The sequence below is a fragment of the Asparagus officinalis genome, chromosome 9 (genome assembly GCF_001876935.1).
Source record: "Asparagus officinalis chromosome 9, Aspof.V1, whole genome shotgun sequence".
In the NCBI taxonomy this organism is placed as follows: Eukaryota; Viridiplantae; Streptophyta; class Magnoliopsida; order Asparagales; family Asparagaceae; genus Asparagus; species Asparagus officinalis.
The window spans coordinates 441,844-454,154 of NC_033802.1; the positions used below are offsets into that span (position 1 = coordinate 441,844).

At 36.3% G+C, this 12,311-nt stretch overlaps 2 protein-coding genes across 3 annotated transcripts in view; one reads left to right on the top strand and one right to left on the bottom strand.

The window, feature by feature from the left end:
- Window positions 1-7,770, bottom strand: part of LOC109824097 — a 42,767-nt gene extending 34,997 nt beyond the window's left edge. Inside the window, exons 1-2 of the mRNA XM_020390619.1 lie at window positions 7,752-7,770; window positions 5,704-5,969 (exon numbers count right to left, since the gene is read on the bottom strand). Of these exons, the coding sequence (XP_020246208.1) occupies window positions 5,704-5,969; window positions 7,752-7,770 (285 nt within the window). The remainder of the gene's footprint in view (window positions 1-5,703; window positions 5,970-7,751) is intronic.
- On the top strand, window positions 7,891-11,826 carry LOC109824361 (copper transport protein ATX1-like). 2 transcript variants are annotated; one of them, XM_020390942.1, is made up of 4 exons: window positions 7,891-8,033; window positions 9,112-9,187; window positions 9,490-9,622; window positions 11,526-11,826. In XM_020390942.1, exons 1-4 carry the CDS (start codon window positions 8,025-8,027, stop codon window positions 11,638-11,640), a joined length of 333 nt encoding a protein of 110 aa, XP_020246531.1. In that variant the 5' UTR covers window positions 7,891-8,024; the 3' UTR covers window positions 11,641-11,826. The 2 variants fall into 2 exon arrangements, with proteins under 2 accessions (XP_020246531.1, XP_020246530.1); XM_020390941.1 differs by lacking the exons at window positions 7,891-8,033; window positions 9,112-9,187; window positions 9,490-9,622 and adding exons at window positions 9,803-9,936; window positions 11,015-11,090 and having other exon boundaries at window positions 11,393-11,826.

Here is a 12,311-nt window from a genome sequence, read left to right on the forward strand (position 1 = left end):
GAACCACTTCTATTTTTTAATTGTTTTAAAGAATGATGATCATTAAGCCAGATAACTAACTTTATAGGTTAGAAATATCATAGTAAACTATATAAGATCACTGCTGTTTGACAACTACATGATGAATATTAGTAAATGTGCACATCATAAAAATTTTGGCCGTGAGAAATATTCAACAGTGATTTTTTTTTCTTTTGTAAGTAAGGCTGTTTAGAAGTTGACAGAAAAAGATACGCATTCCACTGACTAAGATGGGTATTGTGCAACAAAAACCAATCCATAAGCTAAATTTCAGCATGAGAAGCATTGTTTGAAAAGTGGTATAACAACATTTCCTAATACCTGAAAGTTTTAACTTTTAACAGAGGTTATATTAAATGTTTCAAGATAGTACCTTGCCTTTAGTAGATTTCTCCTTCCGCAGCTCCAAAGGATACCTAAGATGAAGCAGATAAAGATTTTGAGCAAAAAAATTGAACTCTATATTGATAAACGCAACAGTAAGTGCCCTGGACAGTTGATGTATGTGCAAAATCTTGATAAACAAAATCTTGATAAAAAAATTTGAATTCTATATTGATAAACATAACAGATCAAAAGAATCAGCCCTCAGCAACAACAAAATCCAATTTTTACCACTTCAAAGAGGAGAGTAGAGGAGAAGAGATCGCCGGCTGGCGAGTGGCGACTGGCGAGAAGGTAGAGGAGAAGAGATCGCCGGCTGTGAGATCGCCGGCTGTGACCCGCCGCCGTCGCTAGAGGTGAGAATCGTGGAGGTGTGGTCCGTGTGTAGCACTGGATCGAGATTTGAGAGTGGAGGCGGCCTGACTCCTGAGGGCTGAGTGAGGGTGAGGGCCTAGGGTTTTTTTTTGTTTTGGTTTTGGGTTAGCGGGTTTGTAACTATAAGATTAGGACCCGATTACCCGAATCACTATTACATTACGGATATCCGTATCCGCAACCCTCATATCCGTTACCGAATCCGTATCCAAAAAAAAATCTGAAACCATATCCGTATCCGTTACCGTATCCGCCCGGTTTCAAATTTAGCCTACCATATCCGCATTCGTTCGGATACGGATGCGGATCGGTTCGGATTTATCCGAACCGTTTGGCACCCCTAGCTACAACCCATGATTTTTTAGCATTTTTAGTCATTTTGAGCCGTTGACAAATAATATAGCGAAGGATAAAATTCACCATTTCATGAACTATAACATGATTTTTGGTCATTTCTAATTATTTCAATCTACTATTAAACAATTTTGCAGGAGCTAAAATTCACGGTTTTATGAGATATTACTCATGATTTTTGGGTACTTTTAGCCTATTTGAGCTTTGGTAAATAACATTGTAGATGCCAAAATCCATGATTTCGTAAAGTAAAACCCATTGGACATTTTTATTCGTTTTGAACCATTGGTAAATAATTTTGCGGAGTCCAAACTTGATAATTTCATGAGCAATAAGTTTTGGCCATTTACAGTCATTTCAAACCATTGACAAATAATTTCCCAGAGGCTAAAATTCACGATTTCATAAGCTACAAGCCATGTTTTTTAACCATTGCTAGTTGTTTCGACCCATTAGCAAATAATTTTGCCAAGACCAAAATTCACAATTTCATAAGCTAATCCATTATTTTTAGCCATTTTTAATTGTTTCCACCCTTCATCAAATAATTTCACAAATGTCAAAAGTCACTATTTCGAGAGATCACCCACAATTTCTAGCTATTTTAAGTTATCCCGATCTATTAGCAAATAATTTCAATATAGCCAAAATTCGTGATTTTATGACCTATAACCACGATTATTAGTCATTTATAGTCATCTCGGGTCATTGGCAAATAATTTTGCAGAGGCTAAAGTTTAAATTTTCATAAGCCATAACTCACAATTTTTGGTCATTTCAGTCAATTAGACCTATTAGTAAATAATTTTACGGAGAGTAAAATTCATGATTTCATGAGCTTATAACTCATGAATTTTTTTACATTTTGTCGTTTTGGCCAATTGTGAAATAATTAGATGAAGACCAAACTTCACGATTTTATGAGCTATAACCCACTATTATTTGTTATTTTTAATTGTTTTAAATTGTTAGCAAATAATTTTTCAGATGACAAAATTCATAATCTTATGGGCTATAATCCATGATTTTTTGTTATTTTTAATAATCGTTTTGAACCGTTGGCAAATAATTTCGGTGAGGCCAAAATTCATGATTTCATTAGCTATAGCTCATGATTTTTTGTCATTTTTAATCGTTTCAACACATTGATAAATAATTTCGTGGAAACCAAAATTCACGATAGTATGAGCTAACCTATAATTTTTGGTCTTTTTTTAGTCATTTCGACCTGTTGTGAAATAATTTTGCAAAAGCCAAAATTAAAGATTTTATAAGCTATAATCCATGATTTTTTACCATTTTTAGTCATTTCGACTAGATGTTAAATAATTTTGTGGTGGCTAAAATTCACAATTTCGTGAACTATAACCCACGATTTTTTTATTATTTTTAATTATTTTGACCTGTTGTCAAATAATTTCGTGATGACCGAAATTCTCGATTTCTTGAGCTATAACCCATGATTTTTTACAATTTTTAGTCATCCCATTGTCAAATAATTTTGCGTTGACCAAAATTCATAATTTCTTAAGGTATAACCCCCGCTTTTGGGCCATTTTAGTCATTTTGACCCGTTAGCAAATAATTTCAGGCTAAAATTCATGATTTTATGGATATAACCCATGGTATTTGCTATTTTTAGTCATTTCGAGTTGTCGCTAAAAAAATTCACGAAAGCTAAAAATCATGATTTTATGAGATACAACCCACAATTTCCTGAGTTATAACCCACGCTTTTTTGCTATTTTTAGTCGTTCTGACCCTTAGCAAATAATTTCGTGGGTGTCAAAATTCCTAATTTCATAAGCTATTACCCATGATTATTGGACATTATTAGTCATTTCGAACCATTGGTAAATAATTTTGTGAAGTCCCAACTTCACGACTTCATGAGCTATAACACACTATTTTGCCCATTTTTAGTCTTGTCAAGTCGGAAATTTATGATTTTATAAACTATAATCCATAATTTTTATCATTTCTAATTATTTCTTTCATTGGTAAATAATTTTGCAGAAACCAAAATTCACAATTTTATAAGTTATAACTCATTATTTCAATACTAATCCTCATGAAAATACAAAATTGTCTTCCTCTCTTGTTAGAACAATCAATATCAACATAAAAAATTAAAACAACCAAATATAGAAGAATTATTTGTATTCATAAATTTTTATAGGATTACCCAAGATAATTATTTAAGGTAAGCGGTCTTCTCCGCGTTAATTTATTATGGAAAATACTTAGAATAACCTTAAAAAACATAAGTTTCAAGGTACCAAGTTTTGCACATTGTAGAAGTCAGATGAGAAGTTGGTTGATCATATTCTATTTTATATTATTTAAGTAGGGATATTTAGAAGCCACTTATGCATATATGTGGAGTTATTCAACTTCCCTTTCATTTTTGGAAGTTTGTCCTTCATAGAGTGATGCCCGCTTGCATAAGGTATATAGACTGTTCTGGGTAGTAATAATATCTTGGTTTCTTTATACGAAGCACTAACACAATTTCCAACTATATATCTTGTTCAAATCTTACAATCGCAGATATATAGAAAGTAGATCGGTCGACTTAATAGTTGGGTGGAGATAATGGAATCTAAGTCCTAGTGGCGGAGCAAGGATGATTTTTTTGGTTGGTGGGGGCGCAAAATATAACCATCATACTTTATTATACATCTGTACATCAGTTACAATGCAATCATATTATAGTATATAGCAAGGTTGTAGAAAGTGGAAAGTGGAAAGCGGTCAAGCTTTTTGGGGCTTTAGCAACAAAATGTGGCAAAAAACACCAAGTGAAAAAGTGGATTTGAACTGGAGAAGTAGGTGGAGGAGCTTCGACTGGAGATGGTGATGATGAGCTTCCATGAGGAGTTCATGGGAAGGTGATGTTATGATGGTGATGGGAGCTTGCTGAAGAAGTATTTAGATGCAAATTTTGTGGTGAGAAATAGTAGAGTTGGTTGTAGGTAGGGGCGAAGGTGGCTAGAGTGGGAGTTAAGGTTAGGGATTATTTTCGTCTCTTGTGGCACCCAAGCGCACAACTTTGCGCATCGAAGTGCAGGAACCCGCTGAAGATTCACACCCACAAAGACGCGTTTCGAGGCGTGTGACTTTTGAAAGCCCAAAGAAGGCAATCCAACCTTAGATGGAAACATTATCATCTGACAGTGATAGTGTTATACCTGAGAAGTCGTGCCCGCACACGATAGGTTACTCCGACTGTCAAAATGACGAGTTGTACTATCGTGCTGGGGGTACGAATAGAACCAGGAAGAGGAGTCCCCGAGAATAGGAAATTCAATGCCCCTGTTCCAAAAGAGAGGGGGGGTTACTTAAGAAAATGGGTCAAGTTCGGATTCGGGTCAGGTATAATATAAACTCGTACCTTTTTAAAGCGCTATTAAGTACTTAACAATGCTTTTACAAGCTTTTTGCTGCATTTTCAAGTAGAAAGCGCTACATCTGCTTTCATTGGTTGCTTTTGACGAAAGCAGAACTGTGAGGCATCACTTTCGCTTTGCAAACTGCTTAAGCGGCTAAAAGCGAGTGTGTATAATAAGTTTTCATATATGTAAGTAGGTGAAAAATAGAACCTGGATAGAAGTTTTTCCCAAAAAAAAAAATATCTTCAAGAATACTTGAGTCGTTTCAACATATTCATCTTTCATTAAATCAACATGCTCCAATCTTCAAAAGTTTCTTTTTACCTATAAATAAGCATGACAAGTTATCAATTGTAGACTTGTAGTTAGTTTTCCCATAACTACAAAGTACAAATTCTAATCTTCTTGTAGACCTAATAGATTAACAATACACTATAATTCCTTTAAAATTTTATATGACTGTTTATAAATAAATAAATAAAATCATTTGACTAAATCATTCAATAGCATAGGTCTAAACTTCTGTCATTTCCTTAAATTGGCATCCTGAAAACAGAAATAAAATAATAAAGAAAATGAATATATCATTCCAGAAGAGAAACCTGGGACAGACTATAGCATCAATTATTTTAGCCACAAGATAAAAGCAGTATGATGCATCTCTGGAGGAACTCAGAGTACGCAAATTTCAGTGGACACTGATGGAGATTTTTAAAGTGCAGCAGCTCGAAGCAAATCAATAGGTACATTGCAAATAAAATTCTAAAACAATTCAATCTGATTGTGTAACAATATTTACATGCTCATTTCTGAAGAATCTACAGAACGTGAGGGTGCAAAGTCAGCTAATTGTAAATTCTGAAACTATTCTCTACATGCATAAATTGTTGGCAACTTACGCGTAGTCTGTGGATACATACATGAAAAAAAAATGTTCTTACAAGTGATATATAAGGTCTCAAATCTTAATGATTAATTATGGCAACTTTCAGATGAATTAATCATCAAAATTCACAAAATTGTAACTTTTATCTAATCTAAACTCAAACCAATCTCTAAAAATTCATTTTCACACTAAAAACTGGTTTCATTAACATCTACGAAAAGATTAGACCCTTACCAACTGATTAAGCTTTATACCAACAAAAACATTAAAAAAGTTGGAAATTTTTCCAACCTGAAAGCCTGAGATGGAGAGGCTGGTAGAACTTGAACTTGAGTCTTGAGGACGGACGGCGGCCGGAGGTGGAAGAGTGGTCGGTGCTCGCCGGCGCCGCTCGCGGGTGACAGAGAGAGGCTCGAAATCTCGAAAGGCGAAAATCGCAAGTTTAGGTTTTGTCGTCAATTTGCGATCGGCATTTGGGATGTGCGTTTTTTGATCGGGCAACGGGTTTGGGTAGGGAGTTAATGATAGTAGAAACGGGTGACGGGCCGGGTTTGGTTCTGGAATTGGATTAGGAAATAACGGCAGGAACGGCCCAAACGGGTAGAGTTCGGTAATTAGGTTCAGCAACTAGTGCTAGCTGTATTTTTATTTTATCGATCGATAGAAAACTTTTTTTTAAATGTTCTCATTAGGCTAAATAGTATTTAAATACTTTAATATTTTATCATCGTCCTAAGTTGTAAAAGGTAGTACAAAAATACTCCAAGTTGTCCACAGTTAGAATTAGACTAACACCGTTAGTTTTAACGAAAATGCCCTCCGTTAAAATATTAGTAATAAACTAAAGAGGTAGATAAAATGGTAATTAAAGCAATAAATAAGGGCGGTACGATAGTAAAATTCATGTGTACTATGCACATGTGAATATTCCTAGGAATATTCAATTATCTATTTAGCAGAGGGTAGCAATGTGCTATTTTTTAACAACGCGTGGTATTTTTATACTACTTTTTACAGTTTAATGTATTTAAGTGTAAAGATAGTGAAACATTAGTGTATTTAAGCTTCATTTAGCCTTTTCATTGTGTAAAATTTCAGTGTGTTGAGTGTGTTCAGCTAGCTGCTTTACATTAGGTGACATTTACTCATTGGCTCACTTATAAGACGCGAATAGTTGCTCATTGTCCGACTTAATGAAAACTTTTCAGTCGAATATGAAAATTAGTACTTGCGCATGCATGTAACGGAAATTTTGCTATTATTGTACCATAATTTGCTACTTCTCTAATGGTTAAAGCATGAAAACTCAATTTTGAGTTTTTTAAGCTAAATTTTAATCACTAAATCAGCTCAACCACCCTCCTCCTAGCCCATCTTTGTTTTGGGCATAACCTTACCCTCTCAGGTTGCTATGGGGGCTCGTGAACATCGGGATGGGACAGAAATGGATATGGATGCTTCAGGAAATGGGCTCGTAAAACTATAGTTGTTCCATGTCAATGGCCCTTTATTTTGATCATGCTGCGTTAATCCTAGGCTTGTTAATAAGGCCCTGGACCTTAGCCTCTCAGGCTAATAATAATATACGGGTCGTGAAAATTTGGACGGGACATAAACGGACGTGGATTCTTTAAGAAATGGGCTCCTGAAACCCAATCCGTTCTGGCCGGTCGTCGCCCATTTTCAGCCGCTGAGCGATAGCGAAAGATTCTTGCAGGCCGCTCATCGTTTAAGGTCCTTATCCAATCTTAATACAGAAATAACATATAATAAAAAAAAACAATAAGATTGACCGCTATTAATTAGCTTAACTACTATCAATATATGAGATTAGATTAGATTCTATCCGTCAGTGTTAGACGGAAGAAGAACCTAACTGCGTAACTAAATCATCTGCGGTTCACCAAACACCGCGTCGATTATGAACTTTAACGCCAGAAGTTCTTTGAAATGTTTTATTAACTTTGCCTGTGAAGTCTCATTTTATTTATTTATTTATTTATTTATTTAGGCCCTTTCGCAATGATAATGCCCTGTGACATATATAACGCATCAATTCCATCGCTGTATAGTGTCGGTCTCTTTTTCGAAACATGATTATGTCACGAAAACTCTTTTTCTCGTGGATATGATAGTGCGCTCCGGCGAATAACAGTTGTTGAGGTTAACGGGGCCCATATCATCACTTGCTTTCCCTTGCAAGGGGCCACCTACGGCCCAACTGATGGTAGGATAGGTTGACCTTCATAAAAAAAATCGAATAGGCCCAATGAGGCCGTAAAAAGGCCTAAAAAAAGGGAAATATGTTTAGACATTTATTAGCCATCGGATGCAAATACTGAACGGCACAGATGCCATTGTACTGCGGGTAGCGAACCGAAGTACCCTCTAATGTCCTCAAAAACCCCCCACTGAAGTACAACATATTTACGAAAACACCACATCTCCCGCGCACTGCACCTGGGCTTCATCATTGTTCTCCCTTGAAAATTCCCAAATAAACCCCCACATTTCTCTATTTAAACGCGAGCACGCGACGCAGGGTCTCATCTCCGCTGGCTCCGTTTTGATCGAGATTTTTTTTCTTTTTTTCCCTTCACCTTCTCAACGCGATGGCCGAGGTAATTTTTCCTAGCTTATCAACTCCCAACGATGAATTGGTGAAGTCGTAATTAAAGGGCACCTAATTATTGATCCGATTCTATGTTATATTCCTTTCTCTTTCTGTTTAGATGTATCAAATTGGGTTTTTTTTTTTCAAATTCAATGCCTATGAACTATTAATTATTATGAGAAATTAGATATGGGATTAATTTACTTTTCCCCTTGAAAGGAAAATTGTTCACGTAACGTATAAAGTTATGAACTGTAGTTAATGTTTCAGCATGAAACTATTTGTTCTAAGGGGGGAAATTAAGCAACTATAATAAGGTTTTAGGAGGAAAAAAAATGAGCTAAGAGATCCTCGTATTTCCTTTGTTGGGTTCACCCAGCATTGGATTGATTAATCTAAGTGGCTTTCAGGACAGGAGGATAGGCCAATTAGACTACAGAACATTTTTCGGGGTTTTTAATAATCCATTTATACGCGGCAAAGGGGCTCTATATGGATCATGAAGATTCTTATGTACATAAGCAAAACAGATCAAGCCATATGGACACCATCACATGGACGAATACCTTGAACATTTTTCATATGATATGTTTACTTGAGATTAAAATGTCCTGAATTGTCTCTAGGATTCTAAACTTTTCGATTTGTTAAATTTATTAGGAAACCATGTTGTTGTTAGCTATGGAGTGGATAATTGGTTATGATTGCTTATCTGAAGTGCACTACTTGTCATAGAATTGTACCGTGAGCTTATAGGATAGATCTCTGGCATGTTTTCCTTCCTCTTAACTTCCCATCACCATGGCATTCGCAAACCGAGCTATATAACCACAACTACGTAGGTTTACTATGATGGCGAAGTTTCGACATGGATTACGTACCCTATATGGGAATTCAGCTCTCTCTTTTTTTCTCGTAACCTTACCTTGTATTTCTGATGGTGTCCATGGATTGTTATGTTGGTGACTTTGATGTCCTTAGTTTTCTTTTTTCTTTTTCTTTTTTAATTTATTTATTTACATTTGGGCTCTGTTACTTTCTGTTTCGGATATTTATTAAGGAAACAAAGTTTGGTTCTTTGACAGACAGTTGTGCTCAAGGTTGGCATGTCCTGTCAAGGATGTGTTGGTGCCGTCAAGAGAGTCCTCACCAAAATGGAAGGTTGTTATTCCACTAATCTTCTTAACATTTTTACTGTGTTTATTCTTGATTGCTAAATCATCGTCGTTCTCTTGTGTTATCAGCCGGAGGATTGTGATTTATTTTACGATATCTGCTAGTTCTATTATGTCGTTGATCCTTATTCATCAAGAAGTAATTTTGGTTACCATAAGCAATAACTTTTGATGAACTGTGCATGCAAGGAAATGCCTTGACATGCTATGATTTTTCAATTTGGTAATTGATGATTACTGAACATCTGGTGATTTATTACTTTGGGTTGTATGTATTATTTCTTTTAGGTGTGGAGACATTTGATGTGAACATTGATGAACAAAAGGTAACAGTGAAAGGTAATGTAACACCAGATGCTGTTCTACAAACTGTTTCAAAGACGGGGAAGAAAACCTCCTTCTGGGAGGCAGAACCAGAGACCAAAGAAGCTCCGGCTGCTCGGATGCAAATACTGAACGGCACAGATGCCATTGTACTGCGGGTAGCGAACCGAAGTACCCTCTAATGTCCTCAAAAACCCCCCACTGAAGTACAACATATTTACGAAAACACCACATCTCCCGCGCACTGCACCTGGGCTTCATCATTGTTCTCCCTTGAAAATTCCCAAATAAACCCCCACATTTCTCTATTTAAACGCGAGCACGCGACGCAGGGTCTCATCTCCGCTGGCTCCGTTTTGATCGAGATTTTTTTTCTTTTTTTCCCTTCACCTTCTCAACGCGATGGCCGAGGTAATTTTTCCTAGCTTATCAACTCCCAACGATGAATTGGTGAAGTCGTAATTAAAGGGCACCTAATTATTGATCCGATTCTATGTTATATTCCTTTCTCTTTCTGTTTAGATGTATCAAATTGGGTTTTTTTTTTTCAAATTCAATGCCTATGAACTATTAATTATTATGAGAAATTAGATATGGGATTAATTTACTTTTCCCCTTGAAAGGAAAATTGTTCACGTAACGTATAAAGTTATGAACTGTAGTTAATGTTTCAGCATGAAACTATTTGTTCTAAGGGGGGAAATTAAGCAACTATAATAAGGTTTTAGGAGGAAAAAAAATGAGCTAAGAGATCCTCGTATTTCCTTTGTTGGGTTCACCCAGCATTGGATTGATTAATCTAAGTGGCTTTCAGGACAGGAGGATAGGCCAATTAGACTACAGAACATTTTTCGGGGTTTTTAATAATCCATTTATACGCGGCAAAGGGGCTCTATATGGATCATGAAGATTCTTATGTACATAAGCAAAACAGATCAAGCCATATGGACACCATCACATGGACGAATACCTTGAACATTTTTCATATGATATGTTTACTTGAGATTAAAATGTCCTGAATTGTCTCTAGGATTCTAAACTTTTCGATTTGTTAAATTTATTAGGAAACCATGTTGTTGTTAGCTATGGAGTGGATAATTGGTTATGATTGCTTATCTGAAGTGCACTACTTGTCATAGAATTGTACCGTGAGCTTATAGGATAGATCTCTGGCATGTTTTCCTTCCTCTTAACTTCCCATCACCATGGCATTCGCAAACCGAGCTATATAACCACAACTACGTAGGTTTACTATGATGGCGAAGTTTCGACATGGATTACGTACCCTATATGGGAATTCAGCTCTCTCTTTTTTTCTCGTAACCTTACCTTGTATTTCTGATGGTGTCCATGGATTGTTATGTTGGTGACTTTGATGTCCTTAGTTTTCTTTTTTCTTTTTCTTTTTTAATTTATTTATTTACATTTGGGCTCTGTTACTTTCTGTTTCGGATATTTATTAAGGAAACAAAGTTTGGTTCTTTGACAGACAGTTGTGCTCAAGGTTGGCATGTCCTGTCAAGGATGTGTTGGTGCCGTCAAGAGAGTCCTCACCAAAATGGAAGGTTGTTATTCCACTAATCTTCTTAACATTTTTACTGTGTTTATTCTTGATTGCTAAATCATCGTCGTTCTCTTGTGTTATCAGCCGGAGGATTGTGATTTATTTTACGATATCTGCTAGTTCTATTATGTCGTTGATCCTTATTCATCAAGAAGTAATTTTGGTTACCATAAGCAATAACTTTTGATGAACTGTGCATGCAAGGAAATGCCTTGACATGCTATGATTTTTCAATTTGGTAATTGATGATTACTGAACATCTGGTGATTTATTACTTTGGGTTGTATGTATTATTTCTTTTAGGTGTGGAGACATTTGATGTGAACATTGATGAACAAAAGGTAACAGTGAAAGGTAATGTAACACCAGATGCTGTTCTACAAACTGTTTCAAAGACGGGGAAGAAAACCTCCTTCTGGGAGGCAGAACCAGAGACCAAAGAAGCTCCGGCTGCTCCCACTGCTGCTCCCACTGAAGAGGCACCTGTCGCTGCCGCTGCCGAAGAAAAATCTGCAGCAGAAACACCTGCAGCTGCAACCGCTGCTGCGTGACTGTAACCTTACATTACACTATTTGCTTTAAAATGAAGTGAGTCTGAACAATTGCTGGCATTGCATACTAGATCAATGATATTTTGTCTTATGGTGTTATGACGTTTGTAATAAGAGCAGCAAGCCTTTGAATTTGAGATTTTAAAGAATTCTTATGCAGAAATTATGTTAAATTGCTTTCTTGGCTGGGATTGTGACTCGGTTACATACATATGATTATTGCTCCTGAGGATCGTAGAAACGAATGCATCTTTGTTGTGATGGGATTCGGGGTCGTCTGGTTTCTCTTCTTTACCCCTTTTTACGAGTTCTTGCGACGGTTTTTGTTAGTACTCTACTACATAGCGTCAACAATTTCTTTGGAGCTACCTTTCATCTGATACTGAAGGGAGGATGCTCGTTTTGTTTGTCACGCTGTAGTGTAGTTGCATGATATTACTAAAAGGAGCAGTGCCCTTAATACGAGGTTAAGGTATGCTAGAAAATTATATGTTCCCGCTGGTTTGTTGTGATATTTAGCACCTAGATCTTGAAAACATGTCGCCCTCCCACCCATAGTAGCTTGCTATTCCGTTATAATCTTGCAAATGAAGCAAGCAAAACTTGAGACTTCCCATCTTTTACCCAAAAAGAAAAGAAAAGGACAAATCACATGAACAGCTGAAGATAAC

Bases quoted from the DNA above. Each gene is read 5' to 3' on its own strand.
- LOC109824361 (XM_020390942.1), top strand. The intron at 9,188-9,489 runs GTTGTTATTCCA...TATTTCTTTTAG, and splicing joins AGTCCTCACCAAAATGGAAG to GTGTGGAGACATTTGATGTG. The intron at 9,623-11,525 runs CAAAGAAGCTCC...AGAACCAGAGAC, and splicing joins TGGGAGGCAGAACCAGAGAC to CAAAGAAGCTCCGGCTGCTC.